Source organism: Oratosquilla oratoria, chromosome 2, assembly GCF_046742065.1.
Source record: "Oratosquilla oratoria isolate Oo_2021 chromosome 2, ASM4674206v1, whole genome shotgun sequence".
Taxonomy (NCBI): Eukaryota; Metazoa; Arthropoda; class Malacostraca; order Stomatopoda; family Squillidae; genus Oratosquilla; species Oratosquilla oratoria.
This window is the reverse complement of record NC_134778.1, coordinates 61,769,803-61,784,802: the sequence shown is the minus strand read 5'-3', so window position 1 is coordinate 61,784,802 and position 15,000 is coordinate 61,769,803. Positions and strand designations below refer to the sequence as shown.

At 43.4% G+C, this 15,000-nt stretch overlaps 1 protein-coding gene across 4 annotated transcripts in view; it reads right to left on the bottom strand.

The window, feature by feature from the left end:
• Positions 1-15,000, bottom strand: part of LOC143039506 (cell adhesion molecule Dscam2-like) — a 1,807,148-nt gene that overhangs the window by 1,769,711 nt on the left and 22,437 nt on the right. For all 4 annotated transcript variants that reach the window (XM_076209640.1, XM_076209650.1, XM_076209658.1 and 1 more), the window contains exon 2: positions 6,465-7,313. In XM_076209640.1, the coding sequence (XP_076065755.1) occupies positions 6,465-6,567 (103 nt within the window). In that variant the 5' untranslated portion in view covers positions 6,568-7,313. The remainder of the gene's footprint in view (positions 1-6,464; positions 7,314-15,000) is intronic.

The following is a 15,000-nucleotide window of genomic DNA, read 5'->3' as shown; positions in this document are numbered from 1 at the left end:
CTTTTCCAATTTTCTCAGCACGAGGGGGTGGAGAGGGGGGAAGGGGGAAGGGTGGCAGAGGGGGGGGGAGGCATATCCCCTTTATCATTCTTAAAGTCTCCCCTGAATCTTATGAACTGAATCTTCTGTGAAAATGTCTTTTTTGTTTTTATTCGTCAGTATGCAACATCCACCCACCCCCTCCCACTTTGCAAATGCCTCATTATTCAATTATCAATCTATCCTTCAATTATCAATCTATCCTTCCCCCTTTCCTTTTCGTTCTCCCTCAAGACCTTTTGGATTCTCGATCTCTTGAGACTTTGAGATCTTTTTTCTTCTTGGGGCTTCTCCTCGTTCCTCCCCCCCCCCTCTTTCCAAAACCCCTCAAAGAGTCTGGCCCCAAATCCTTTCTTTCTTCTTCCCCTTTCCCTTCCCTTTATCCTTACCTTCCTTAGATCCTCTCTTCCCCTTCCCCTTCCCTTTCCCCTCCTACAGAATGGACATCAATTCACCAGAATCAGTACAGAGAAGAATGATCAAAATGATACATGGACTCAGAAATTTGCCTTACGAAGAGAGGCTTAGGCACCTTAACTTACACTCTCTGGAAAGGCGCAGAGTGCGGTATGATCTAATAGTGTTCAAGTGGACCAAAGGCTTTAACAAGGGTGATGCAAAAAAGGTTATCATATTAAAACAACAGGGCAGGACTGGCAGTAATGTTTACAAACTGGACAAATTTAGATTTAAAAAGGAAATAGGCAAGAATTGGTTTACTAATAGGGTGGTCGACGAATGGAATAAACTTAGTAACCATGTAGTAAGCGCTGAAACTATCAGTTGTTTTAAGAAACGATTAGACAACTTTATGGATGGGGATGACTGGTGGTGATGGATACGGAGCTGCCTAGTGTAGGCCTTATGGTCTCTTGCAGTCTCCTTCATTCTTATGTTCTTATGTTATCTCAGAAGTCTTCTTCGGCTTTCTCCTCACTCCTCCCCCCCCACCTTTCCAAAACCCTCGAAGAGTCTTGCCCAAAATCCTTCTTTCTTCTTTCCCTCTCCCTTCCCTTTATCCTTACCTTTCTTAGATCCTCTCTTCCCCTTCCCCTTCCCCTTCCCCTTCATCTCGGAAGCCTTCTTCGGCCTTCGTCACCTCCTCCCCCTCCCTCCCGCCCTCACCTTCCCGTCGCTCATCTCAGCCTTCAATAAGGGCAATATCTGCGGCTCAAGCTGACTACACAGTGCCCTCTTTGGCAACGAGCCAAAAATTTTGGCTCTGCGTCACGTCCTAGAGCGAGGCAGTGTGTCTACACATATTAAAGCGTGGAATTTTGTGAATTTTTATGAATTTTTTGAATGAAGTTTCTGTGAAGTCTTGGTGACTCAGAATGATGTATCTACAATGTTTGGGTCCTTTCGTGTAAAAAAATACATAAATGAATGATATATATATATATACACACACATATATATATATATATATATATATATACACGTGTATATATTCCACTTACTTTTTTCAACTCCGAAACTTCATGAATGGACAAGGAAGAGAAACATCTCCACCCCATTTCACTCATATCGTACACGTTCCCAATGCTTTTCTCCTAAACCATTCGAATCCCATTTCTTCCCAACAATACTGCCGGGCCATCTCCCCTGTGTGTCCCTCTCACGGAAGAGATTGTCACCCAGGCACATTTTCTCTTGTTCAACATCCTGACGACGACTTTTCGTGGTCTCATTCGTCTCATCGGTGTAAAGAAAGGAAAAACCTGACATATACTAAAGCAAAGTCTATAAAATGTCAAAAACGATGTTCTTGGCGTCTTTAGAATCAGGTGGTGGTAATTGCTACGTTATTTACTCCTTCATCTCTGAGGTGACCCCCCCCCCTCTCCCCCGTCCCCGTCACCGTCTCCGGTCTCTGTAGCAAAGGCGTTTGTAGTCTACGTCAATTAACCTCTCCTTTCTCGCCGGGTGGCACTTTATCCTGGACGCCACTAAGCCACCCAATTTATTCATTTCCTGAACACTCAACCCCATATGTAGCGAACTGTTCATAGACAAAACGACTTCACTAACGACCAATTCCCTTACCCGCTCCCCTCATGGCAAGTAACAGCTCTATCTGCAGTTAGACGCAGCTCACAATACACAGAACGGCCCTATGGACCGACCAGCACCTTCACACAATAGGGAAACTCCCAAACTCACCCGGGAGCGCAACGTGAAACGGCCCTATTTGCACAAGAATCTTCTCGCGCCCATTTAAGCTCTCCTTAAACAACGCGGGACGGCCCTACTTGTATCTAAGGCGCATTTTACTTGATAAAGGAAATAGGCAAACGCTGGGTTTATGCGTGAAGTCTATCAAGCAACACAGAACGGCCCTATAGTTTACGTATACAGAGCACTCGAGGCAAATGAAATGGACTATAAGTGCAATTCAAGGCATTTAAACACCACGATACAGTACTATACGATATACATGCAAACATGGATACATACACACATACATAGATATATACAGATATACATGGATACATAAACACATACATACATAAATATATACAGACATACATAAACACAATACAGAAAATACATATACATATACGTATACACACACACACATAATTGGATTTTTAGAAGCTCTGCCAAGGGTAAGCCCTTCGACAAATTGTGCATCTTTAGAACAAATTCTGTAGCCATGAAGAGCGTGCTCGGAAACTCTCTTGATAGCGCATTGGTTTAAGTCACTGTAACTTTGTTACGGGTTAGCTGGGTTCGAATCCTCGGCTCGTCCACGTTTCAATTTCCAACGAATGCCTCCATCGAGCGATTCTTCAGTGTCGACTGCGATGGCATGGAATTAAAAGTGATTTGTGGTTGAAAAAAGATACATATATATATATATATATATATATATATATATATATATATATCTTTTATACAAGGATTCCTGCACCCCTTCAGTTAAACAAAATCACCTCCCGACAGCCAGAATAAAATCCCTAAAGACAACAAACACGGGACGCAAACGGCCCAACTCCCGCAAAGGACTCCCTCACCGTGTCATTCAATCCCCTTGACTCAACCTCCCACTCCTCCTCTCCCTCCGCCCTCCTCCCACAGACTGACGCGATCATGTTGTTATTTACCCTCAAATGCACCGCTGAGAAGGCGTAACAGAACCGTCAGACACAATCCGACAAACGTTCTCGTTGACACTAGCACCCGAGTATAAAACTCGGATCTTAAGCGTAACACAAACTAGGAAGGAACTGTGGAGACAAGCGCGCACGGATGTTAAAACCGGGATATGGACCAAAAGGTCTCCTGTCGGCATGCTCCGCCTTTGTAATCCTTTGTAAAACGCTCACACATGAGAGGTAATGAGACGACTACGTCCATTCCCGTACGGTTATACTGTATATGTGATATACACATACTAGCATAAGTGTATGCAATTATGTATAGACATATATTGAAGGGGAGAAGCGTGTAGATATATAGACATAATGTACACGTGCATTCGTGTACATGTACATCCTTGGGCACACTGACGTGCGCACACACACGCACACAAAACAAAAAACGCCAATACACCAGAACACACACACTAACTTAAAAACACAAATACACATAAGTAAATGCACACACAAACATGAAAACAAATACATACGTAAGTAAACGTACATACATACACACACACACACATAAACATAAAAACACAAACATATTTAAGAAAACGCTCGCACACACGCACACATATACACAGGGCTATACGAGACTTCTGTATACTAGAATTAGATATACATAAAATACCATAAACGTACAAACGTAAAAACATATACACATATAAGTGCGCGAGATCGCCCACATACACCCAGACACACGAACAAATACACGAACACACACACACGAACACACACACACACACACACACGAACAAACACACACGCAAACAAACCAAGAGACCCGTTTCGGACTACGACCTTGGGTTCGTCGAGCGGTGCGGGTGTGTCGACAATCCAATCACTTACCGGTAATTACTGCGGGTTGTGCACAGGTTGACAAAGGACCCCCCTCGGCAGGGGCAAGGGATAGGGGAGGGGAGGTGGCAGGGGCAAGGGCAAGTGATAGTGGATGGGGTGGCAGGGAGTAAACTTATTTGCGAACACCGACCGGGGGAGAGATTAAAGATAAAACCAAATACCCAAACCTCTCTTGTTTGGTTCGGCTCGTAGGACGTCATTCTTAAAGTAACTCAGCATGAACTGCAATCTGAGTACAGTTCTTTCTAGGTTATGCCCAATGTCTTGTCTGGGTTCGTAATTATTAGTACTCTGACGGCTCTACCATAGCAATAAAGAAAATCTGGAAAAGGAGGAGACGGGTGCTGCAACCTTAAACAAACATTACACTCGGGAGAGTTTTGAGCTTCCGGGTCAGGAGAGGTCAGCGAAGGCCTTTCTCTTTCTGCTTCCGACACGGGAAGTGGATGTACACACATGTTGGTGAGAATTTATCTAACAAGATGAAAGAGCTTGTATGTGATGTGGTCCCATCTCCACCTTCTCCTCCTCCTCCTCGTCCTCCTCTTCCTCCACATCTGGACGTGCCCCAAAGGCAATCCTCTGGGAATTAAGGACCTCGGTAACTCAATAAATCCTCTGAGGGATCCTCCCATGGGCGAATATAGGGAGGAAACTGTTTAGTTAGGTTACGTTAAGTTAGGTTAGGGTCAATTAGGTTTGGGTCAATTAGGGAAAGGTAGGTCAGGTTAGGTTAGGTTAGGTTAGGTTAGGTGAGGGTAGGTGATGAGAAGATTAGGGTAAGTCGTGTCAGGTAGGGTCATGTAGGTTATCCCAGGTTAGATTAGGTAATGTAAGGTTAGACTAGGTTAGGTTAGGTTAGGTTGCGTTTTATTAGGGTAGGGTAGGTTGCGTGGGTCAGGCAGGTTGGGGTGGGATAGGTTATGTTAATTTAGGGTTGGTCAGGACGAGGTTAGGTTAGGTTAAGTTAGGTTAGGTTAAATCAAGTCCGGTTAGGTTAGAAATAAGACAAAAACATTACTAATCCGATGCTTTGCTGCCATATAATAGCACCAAAAGAATTTCTAATTACACTGAGTTAGAAAAATAAATTAAAAGGAAATTGTCAGTCTTGGGGGAAATCTCATTTTGTTCGGTGGTGTTTTTTTTTTTTTTTTTTTTTTAATTGTACTTCATCATAGTGTCCTATTGGGCTGCGGTAGTATACATTAAGACCCATACCACGTGGTATGTGGTATGTAATGAGAACTACACATTTTACATTTGCACACAAGTACCTATATACCAACAGACGTGAACATATAAAAACACAAATTAGGACTAATTAACTCGAAACTTTTTGTTGAATATAGAAACTCAAGAGAAAGCAAAATCAAAACAAACATGCAACTTTTGTCTATATACAATCGACATAAGATCATAAGTAAATAAGTACAGTACAAGAACATTATGCACAAGAACATTATCAACATGTAAGTATCTATGCTCGAATATATACACGCTATAAATACATGCATACTACAAACTTATATACATACATACATACATACATACATGCATGCATATTATATATATCATATATATATACATATATATACATATATATATATATATATATATATATATATATATATATATATATATATATATATATATATATATACGTACATTTGTACTTACACACATAGTTTACAAGCATACATACATACATACATATATACATACATACATACATTCATACATTTATACTTAAAAACATAGTTCACATACAAGAATACATACATACATACATACATACATACGTAGGTACATATACGCATACATGCATACAGTACATACATACAGGCATACGAACATACAAGCATACATACATTACATACATAATACATACATACATACATACATACACACATACATACATACATGCATACATACATACGTACATACACACATACATACATACATACACACGTACATACACATACACATATACATGCATACACAAAGACGTGCAAGCATAAAGAAACAGTCAAGTTTTGCAATAGACGCGACGAATCTTCCGCTTCAGGTTGCTGACAAGCATCTGTCCTCCCTACGTATCATGTTGCGTGGGGAAGCGGGGGGGAAGGGGGGTGGGGGAGAGGAGGAGAAAGGGAGAAATGAGGAGAAAGCGGTGGGGAGAAAGAGGGAGATGGGGAGAAAAGGGGTAGTGGGGAGAAAGAGTGGGGAGAGAGGGAGGTGTGGGGAGAAAGGGAGAAGTGGGGAGAAAGGGGGGAAGTGTGGAGAAAGGGGGAAAGAGGGGGAGAAAGGGGGGAAGTGTAAAGAGGCTCTCAGCCTCCACCTGAAAGACGATCCCAGACAGGAAAAGAACGAGAAGTGAAAGTAGGAAGGAACGTGAGATGAATTAACTGTTCTACTTACGTTCCGTGATCGAAGACAGAACCACGAGGAAGATGGACAGGGGCGGCCAGGACGCCAGCCACGAAGGCCGAAGTCCTCCTGGCGGAGTTGTGGTCGAAATCATCTTCAGGTGACGTCACTAACAGCGACAATGGCGACAAGGCTGGCGCCGGCGACGAGGAAGACGGTGACGCCAAATGACACTACGCATTTCCAGTTGGGCTAACTGTCGAAGCACTTTCGCGACGCGGAGGGGGCCGTGGTGGCGAATATTGTGGTGGTGAGTGTGGTGGTGATGGTGTGGTGGGTGTGGTGAGTATGGTGAGTGTGGTTAGTGTCGTGGATTGGCCTCACGGACCTGTACATCACACACGAAGGAATTCCGGTCACAACACTATTTGATTCTTTCACAACACTAATTGACTTTCCTGGTCCTTCGAATTTATCTATCCTCGTACGGGGCTAGAAAAGGAGGAGGAGGATGAAGAGGAGGAAGAGGAGGAGGAGGAAGAGGTACCTGGTCCTTCGGGAGAGGTCACAACTCCCGTCGGAGGAGTACGAGCTCCCGTCCGTGGAGTCAGAACTCCCAGAGGAGAAGTTAGAACTCCCGTAGAAGGAGTCAGCACTCCCACCGGAGGAGTGACAACTCCCGTCAGGAAAGGTCAATCAACTCCCACAAGGAAGACTCCTTCAACTCCTCGTCAAGACCGGATCCTCCTGATCTCAGGGGAGTACTGTACACTCCCTGTCGAAGTCACTCCCCCTTTGGTGTCAGCGCGTTGTCAGCCTCTGCCATCAAGGGCACTGGTGTCAGCGTTCATCTTTGTCACGCGAGAGCATTTTTGTGACAACAAACGTCTTCGAAAAAATCTGCAAAGAAAAAAGGAAGATGGGTCAGTGAACGAAGGCTTCTGCAGGAACTCAGGCAGTGGAGGAGGAGGAGGAGGAGGAGGAGGAGGAGGAGGAGGAGGAGGAGGAGGAAGAGGAGGAGGAGGAGGAGAAGGAGGAGGAGGAGGAGGAGGAGGAGGAGGAGGAGGAGGAGGAGGAGGAGGAGGAGGAGGAGGGAAAGAAAAACTCTTTGGGTAAGAAGCGAATCCTTCCCTAACCCCTGAGGACCTCCTCAGGGTTCCCTTGGGGCACTCTCTCCAAATCCCTGACGGATGTAAGAATATACTCACTCACAATGGACCAAATGGTCTCAAGTCGGTATTCATACTTTCTGATCGCAACCCTCTTAAGTATTTTGTTCATTTCAAGACGTGTGTTGACTAATGTCAAACGATTTTATTCAGTTTAGAGAAACCCCGTGTCCTTTTTTCCTTTATCTTAATTATCCTTTTCAACACCTTTGTTTAGTTTCAGAATTCTATTCTTGATAGAGCCGAGCAAACTTATCGGGAAATCATGGTTGGACAGGAGAGAAAGAGAAAGAGAGAGAGTAACAAGGAGTTACAAGAAATATAAGTACCTCAAAAGGTTTTACAACCCATGCTGAGGTGGTTCCATTATAAGGTTACCGGGGATTCACACTAGTATTTACACTGTAGCACCTTGTCTAATCGACTTTTGAACTGCTCAACAAAGGAACTGTTCACCATGTCCTTTGGCAGTCTGGTTCAAGTGTTGCAGATTTTATAGGTAAAACAAAAGTCACCAACCTTGTCACAAGAGTAACGAGGAGGTTCGAGCTTCCACCTATGATTGGGTGTGGCATTCACTTTCGAGATGAAGAGATCCCGATAGTCAATGTTATCAAATCCTTGAAGTATTTCGAAAACCTCTATTAATTATTCCCGCAATTTCCTAGTTTCTAGAGCAGCGGTTCTCAAAGTATGGACCGTGGAACACTAGAAAGCCATGGATGTTGACAGATGGGGTCTCCAAGTGAAAACCACTAGCAGTTAGTGGATGCAAAACGATCAAATTTAGTGTTGAAGTCATCTCCTGGAGGTTAAAGAACAGCAATTCATAAGTACGAGCTACATGCGAAAATAGGTTGAGAACCTCTGTTCTAGAGAAAAGTCCCAAAGCCTTGAGACGTTTCTGGAAGCCCGTGTGCCTAATGCCGGAAATAAGTTTCGTTGCTCGTGCCTAAACTCGTTCTAGCCTCTGCACGTCCATCCTCAAGTTTGGCGACCAGAACTAAACGTTATATTCCAGATGGGGACGAACTAGAGAATTATAAAGCGTCAAGACTATTTCTTGGTTCACGTAACGAAATTGTCTTCTCATATAACCTAAAAGCTTTTGTACTTTCTTTTCTATTTCTATACACTGTTTTGAGGATTTAAGGTCGCTGTTAATCAAGGCACTCAAATATTTTTCCAGTTCTGTGCTTGTTATGTCATGACCCAGAAGAGAATAGTCTGACATCTTGTTTGTGTGCCCGATGTGCATGATTGTGCACTTACCCAGATTAAATGGCATCAGCCACTTCTCGGACCTTCCCACTTTCTCTAAGTCTGACCTAAGAATGTCTACACTTTCAGATACTGCGACATTTGCTCCCAACTTTGTGTTATCCGCAAACTTAGCTATGCGGTTTACAATTCCAACATCTATATCATTGATATAGATGATGAAGAGGAGCGGACCTAATACAGATCCTTGAGGTACCCCACTGGTAACAGGACCAGGTAGACGAGGCCCTATTAATGACTACACGCTGTCTTCTATCTTTCAACCAGGCTTCAATCCAATTTAACACTGTTCCTCTAATACCCATGGCTCGAACTTTCGACATTAACCTCTTATGAGGTACCTTATCAAAGGCTTTCTGGAAGTCGAGATAAAGTATGTCGATTGCTCTGTTCCTGTCATATTCTTGAAGCATGACATGGAAGAACTCTATCAAGTTGGTTAAGCATGATCTGAAACGCCGAAAACTATGCTGCGAGTCCAATAACAGGTTATTTCCCTCCAGAAACTCAACTGTTCTATCCACAATGACACCTTCCAGTATCTTCTCTACTATGGAAGTAAGGCCGATGGGGAAGTAATTCCCCAGAGGTTCGCGATCCCATTTCTTAGAAACAGGAGTCACGTTTGCCTCCTGCCAGTCCCTAGGCACTTCTTCTGTCCGCAGAGACTCATTGAAGAGCTCTAGTAGGTGGGGAGCCACCTGCTCGCGAATCTCCCGCAGAGAGAGAGAGAGCAGAGAGAGAGGGAGAGAGAGAGAGAGAGAGAGAGAGAGAGGGGGGGGGGGAGAGAGGGAGAGGGAGAGAGAGAGAGAGAGAGAGAGAGAGAGGGGGGAGGGAGAGAGAGAGAGAGAGAGAGAGAGAGAGAGAGAGAGAGAGAGAGAGAGAGAGAGAGAGACGCGTGGGGAATTATATGATGTTCTGATATAGTGTAGACATGCTGAGAGAACGAGAGTAAAGAAAACGGAACAAAATAGAAAACGACTTAACAACAGAGAAAGAGAGAGAGAGAGAGAGAGAGAGAGAGAAGGAGAGGGGGAGAGAGAGAGAGGGAGAGAGAGAGAGACGCGTGGGGAATTATACGATGTTCTGATATAGTGTAGACATGCTGAGAGAACGAGAGTAAAGAAAACGGAAGAAAAGAGAAAACGACGAAACAACAGACAGAAGGAAGAGAATGGGCAAAGTTACTTATGGGGTGATATGTGTCAGGAAGAAGACAATGGACAGAGAGGGAAAAAGAGAGTAAAGGAAAGATGAGGGAGAGAGAGAGAGAGAGGGAGGGAGGGAGGGAGAGAGAGAGAGAGAGAGAGAGAGAGAGAGAGAGAGAGAGAGAGAGAGAGAGAGAGAGAGAGAGAGAGAGAGAGAGAGAGGAGATATGAGAGAAAGATGAGAGAAGGGGGGAGGGAGAGGGGAGAGAGAGGGAGAGGGACAGAGAGAGAGAGAGATGGGGAAGGGGGGAAAAGAGGGAGGGAGAGAGAGAGAGAGAGAGAGAGAGAGAGAGAGAGAGAGAGAGAAAGAGGAAGGGAGGAAAAGAGGAAGAGAGAAAAAGAGGAAAAGAGATAGAGAGAGAGATATATGAGAGTGATGAGAGAGATGAGAGCGAGAGAAAGGAGAAAGAGAAAGAGAAAGAGAGAGCGAGAGAGAGAGGAAGGAAAGTTGCAGAATGGGCAAATGGGGAAACGGGGAAATTTGGGAACTTTTTTCCCCACACACACTCACTGAACATAAAGAAGAGAGTCAATATGTGAGCAAAAGTTATCCGTGTGTGTGTGAATGTGTGTGTGTGTGTGTGTGTGTGTGTGTGTGTGTGTGTGTGTGTGTGTGTGTGTGTGTGTGTGTGTGTGCGTGTGTTTGTATACGTACCAATGCAAGTGCGTATATATGTATATAAGTATATCCATTTGTATGTATGTATGTATGCATGTATGTATGTACGTATGTATGTATACATGTATGTACGTATGTGTGTGTGTGTATTTATGTATGTATGTATGTATGAATGGTATGTATGGTATGTATGTGTGTGTGTATATAAGTATGTATGTATGTATGTATGTATGTATGTATGTATATATGTATGCATGTATGTATGTGTGAATGTATGTATGTAGGTATGTATGTAGGTATGTATGAATGTATGTATGTACAGTATGTGTGCATGTACAGTATGTATGTATGTGTGCATGTATGTGTGTATATGTGTGTATGTATGTATGTATGTACTGTATGTATGTATGCATGTATGCATGTATGAATGTATGTATGTACTGTATGTGTGCATATATGTATGTATCTATGTATGTACTGTACGTACGTATGTATATATGTATGTATGTATGTATGTATGCATGTATGTATGAATGTATGTATGTACTGTATGTGTGCATGTATGTATGTATGTATGTATGTATGTATGTACGTATGTATGTATATATGCTTCACGTGACTTTTGTTCCGCGTGGCGAGTTGTAGTTTATCGTATTGTTGTGGCATGTCACAGCGTGCAGCTTTTATACCCAATCTTGGGGGCATTCTTCACATTGCATTTTGTTTTCTTATCTATTTTAATGTGAACTCCTTTTTGCATGTTTATTATACTGATGGATTATACGTTCTTCTTCCTATTCCAATTTCTTTGTTCTATGACAATGCATGCTACGCGGGACATTTGTTCCATGGGGTGCATTGTGTTGCGTCCCATCGGCAGCGGGTTGGGTTCGTACATCCTTCTCTGTTTTTCTTTATTTATTCTATAGTAAACTCTTTGAATGTTTTTAAGGAAGTTTTGCTCATTTTGTATTGTAGTTTTATTTATATTTTTTTTGCTCATTTGTGTTTTTGATATGCTCTACCTGCGTTGGAATATAACGGTTACTGGGGAGACCTGTCCCAGTGTACCAGATATCCCCTATTTAAGTACATTTCCTATTGCTACCACTGTATTACCCTGAAGGCGAACCCCGGACAGGGTTCGAAACGTCGGAATAAATTGACGAACGTCGAGTCCAGCGTATACTTTCTTCCATAAAAATGGTTCCTGGACTCCAGCTATTTACGAGTATGTATGGGCCCATGTATGTATGTATGTATGTGCCCATGTATGTGCCCATGTATGTATGTATGTATGTGCCCATGTATGTATGTGCGCATGTATGTGCGCATGTATGTATGTGCGCATGTATGTGCGCATGTATGTGCACATGTATGTATGTGTACATGTATGTGTATATGTATGTGTACATGTATGTATGTATGTATGTGCCCATGTATGTATCTATGTATGTGCCCATGTATGTATGTATGTATGTGCCCATGTATGTATCTATGTATGTGCCCATGTATGTATGTATGTATGTGCCCATGTATGTATGTATGTATGTGCCCATGTATGTGCCCATGTATGTATGTATGTATGTGCCCATGTATGTGCCCATGTATGTATGTATGTATGTGCCCATGTATGTATGTGTGTGCCCATGTATGTATGTGCCCATGTATGTGTGTATGTATGTGCCCATGTATGTATGTACGCATGTATGTATACATGTATATACACATGTACATATGCACGTATGTGCGCATGTCTGTACACACACATCCCCCGATCCGACACGGAAACATAAACGCGAGTTGATTACGTCAGAGCAGGAAAAAAGTTTCGGGGCACAAATGAGTTGGTTCTGGTCTCAACAATAAAAATTTGTCAGCAATCAATTGCAGGAAAACACGAACACGAAATTATATCAATCAAGCCTAAAGTCAGCTCTCCCACCCTTCCTCCCCCTCTCCCCCTCCCCCCTTGTTCTGTCTAATTGTTGTTCTTCTTCACATTATAATGCTACGTTACTTAGCGCTAGCTTCCTTGCTCCCCACACCTCCGCATCTGCATCAACTCCCGCGTCGAGTTATTTCGCGTCGTTTAATTTTGGCGAATGGGGCGGGGGTGTTAAAACGGGAGGTCTAACCTTTTCCTATCCCCCCCTTACTCCCCTCCCAGCCTCCTCACTCACACATCCCCCCTCCCCCCTCCCCCTCTCCCCCCCTAACCCCGTTTGTGGTTGAGTTGCTGTCACAATAATCGACAATTCATTACGGACACTCTATGCCTCCATTCCTACCTGCCATCATCGAAAGTGATTTTTAGCGGAATTTATTGGACATAGGAACATGAATAATTATTAGAGCCAATTTATCACCATTTCCACCCCTTTCCCCTCCCCTCCCTTCCCCCATCCCTCCATTCCCCCCCCCCCATTCCTCGTCTTTCACTTTTTTCTGAATCTCTCCCCCAATTTTTGTTTTTTTTCTTCAAATATTTGAGGTTCATTTGATTTGTCCAGTACCATAAACATCATTTCGATATTCACAAAATTTGGCCTCCCTCCTCCACCTCCTCCTCCTCATCTTCCTTCTCCTCTTCTTCCTCGTCCTTCTCCTCCTCCTCTTCTTCTTTCTACTCCTCTACTAAATCCTACTCCTTCTCCTCCTCTTCTTCCTCTTCTTCTTCCTCCTCCTCCTCTACCTCTTCCTCCTTCTCTTCTTCCTCTTCCTCCTCCTCTTCTTCTTCCTACTCCTCCTCCTTCTTTTCCTCTTCGTCTTCTTCTTCCTCCTACTCCTTCTCCTCCTCCTCCTCCTCTTCTTCCTCGTCCTCCTCTTCATCCTCCTCTTCTTCCTCCTCCTCCTTATCCTCCTCTTCTTCCTCCTCCTCTTCCTCCTCCTCCTCTTCCTCCTCCGCCACACTCCGGGCGAGTAATGAGATGTAGAGTCGACGAAAATAAAAACCAATTTTCGTTGTCGCCGCCGACCAGAAAGCCTCGCCCATCATCAACATCACGTAATTGTTTTCGGGTTTGAATTTGAAAGTCATTTGAATTTAACGGCTTTTAACGAATTGTAGGCGCCCGTAGGTGCATTAATTTGACTCATACATTCGGGGACACGTCGTCCGTCTAAATTCTAGACTAGAATTTGGAGAGTTCGGGAATTTGGGGGGAACGGTTGAATAAAATCGTCGAGCGATATCAAGGATATATATGAAAGGTAACCACCGACTACGGGTTCATTCGGAAAAAAAGAGGAGGAAAAGAAAGAAAGAGGAGGAAAAGAGAGAGAGGAAAAGAGGGAAAGAGGAGGAAAAGAGAGGAAAAGAGAACAAGACAGAGGAAATGAGATATAGGAAAAGAAAGGAAAAGAGGAAAAGAGAGGAAAAGAGAGAAGAGGAAAAGAGAGAAGAGGAAAAGAGAGAAAGAGAGGAAAAGAGAATGGGTATGTGCACATACAGTCACACCAAAGCATACACCCACGCGGGGACACACATAAGAACATAATAAAGGAGGCTGCATGAGACCATAAGACCTACACTAGGTAGTTCCATGTCCGTTACCATTACATACATACAAGGCACAACGGTACAGTTCTCGACTGCTAATTCAGCGATCCGAGTTCGAGTCTCACCCAAGGTTGGAAAAATATCAGCATCGCTGCGCTACGAGCCGGCACTTCAACCCTGGAATGCACGGAGTTGTGTGTGTGTGTGTGTGTGTGTGTGTGTGTGTGTGTGTGTGTGTGTGTGTGTGTGTGTGTGTGTGTGTGTGTGTGTGTGTGTGTGAGGTCACCGCATTATCCATATATCGAGCTATATATGAGCTACGAGCTCTAATCCGGGATAGTAATAGCTGTCGATCACGAGCACAATACGTGATCCAAGACTTTGGTGTATCTCACACACACACACACACACACACACACACACACACACACACACACACACACACACAAATATATATATTTGTATATATATATACAAATATATATCCGTGAATATACATATACATACACAAACATGCACACACACATACATACATACATGCATACATAAACATATGCATACAAAAATACATACATACACGCACACACACATACAAATACACGTGCTCACATACGCACATGTGTATATACAGTATATACACAAACACGCATACACACATACACACACACACGCGCGCGCACACACACACATCCATACACGTGCACACACAAACACACACACACACACGTGCACACACACACACGGACGCACACAAATGGATTAATTTACTTGTCATGCATTTTATTCGCTAAGGTAAATTGAGAGAATA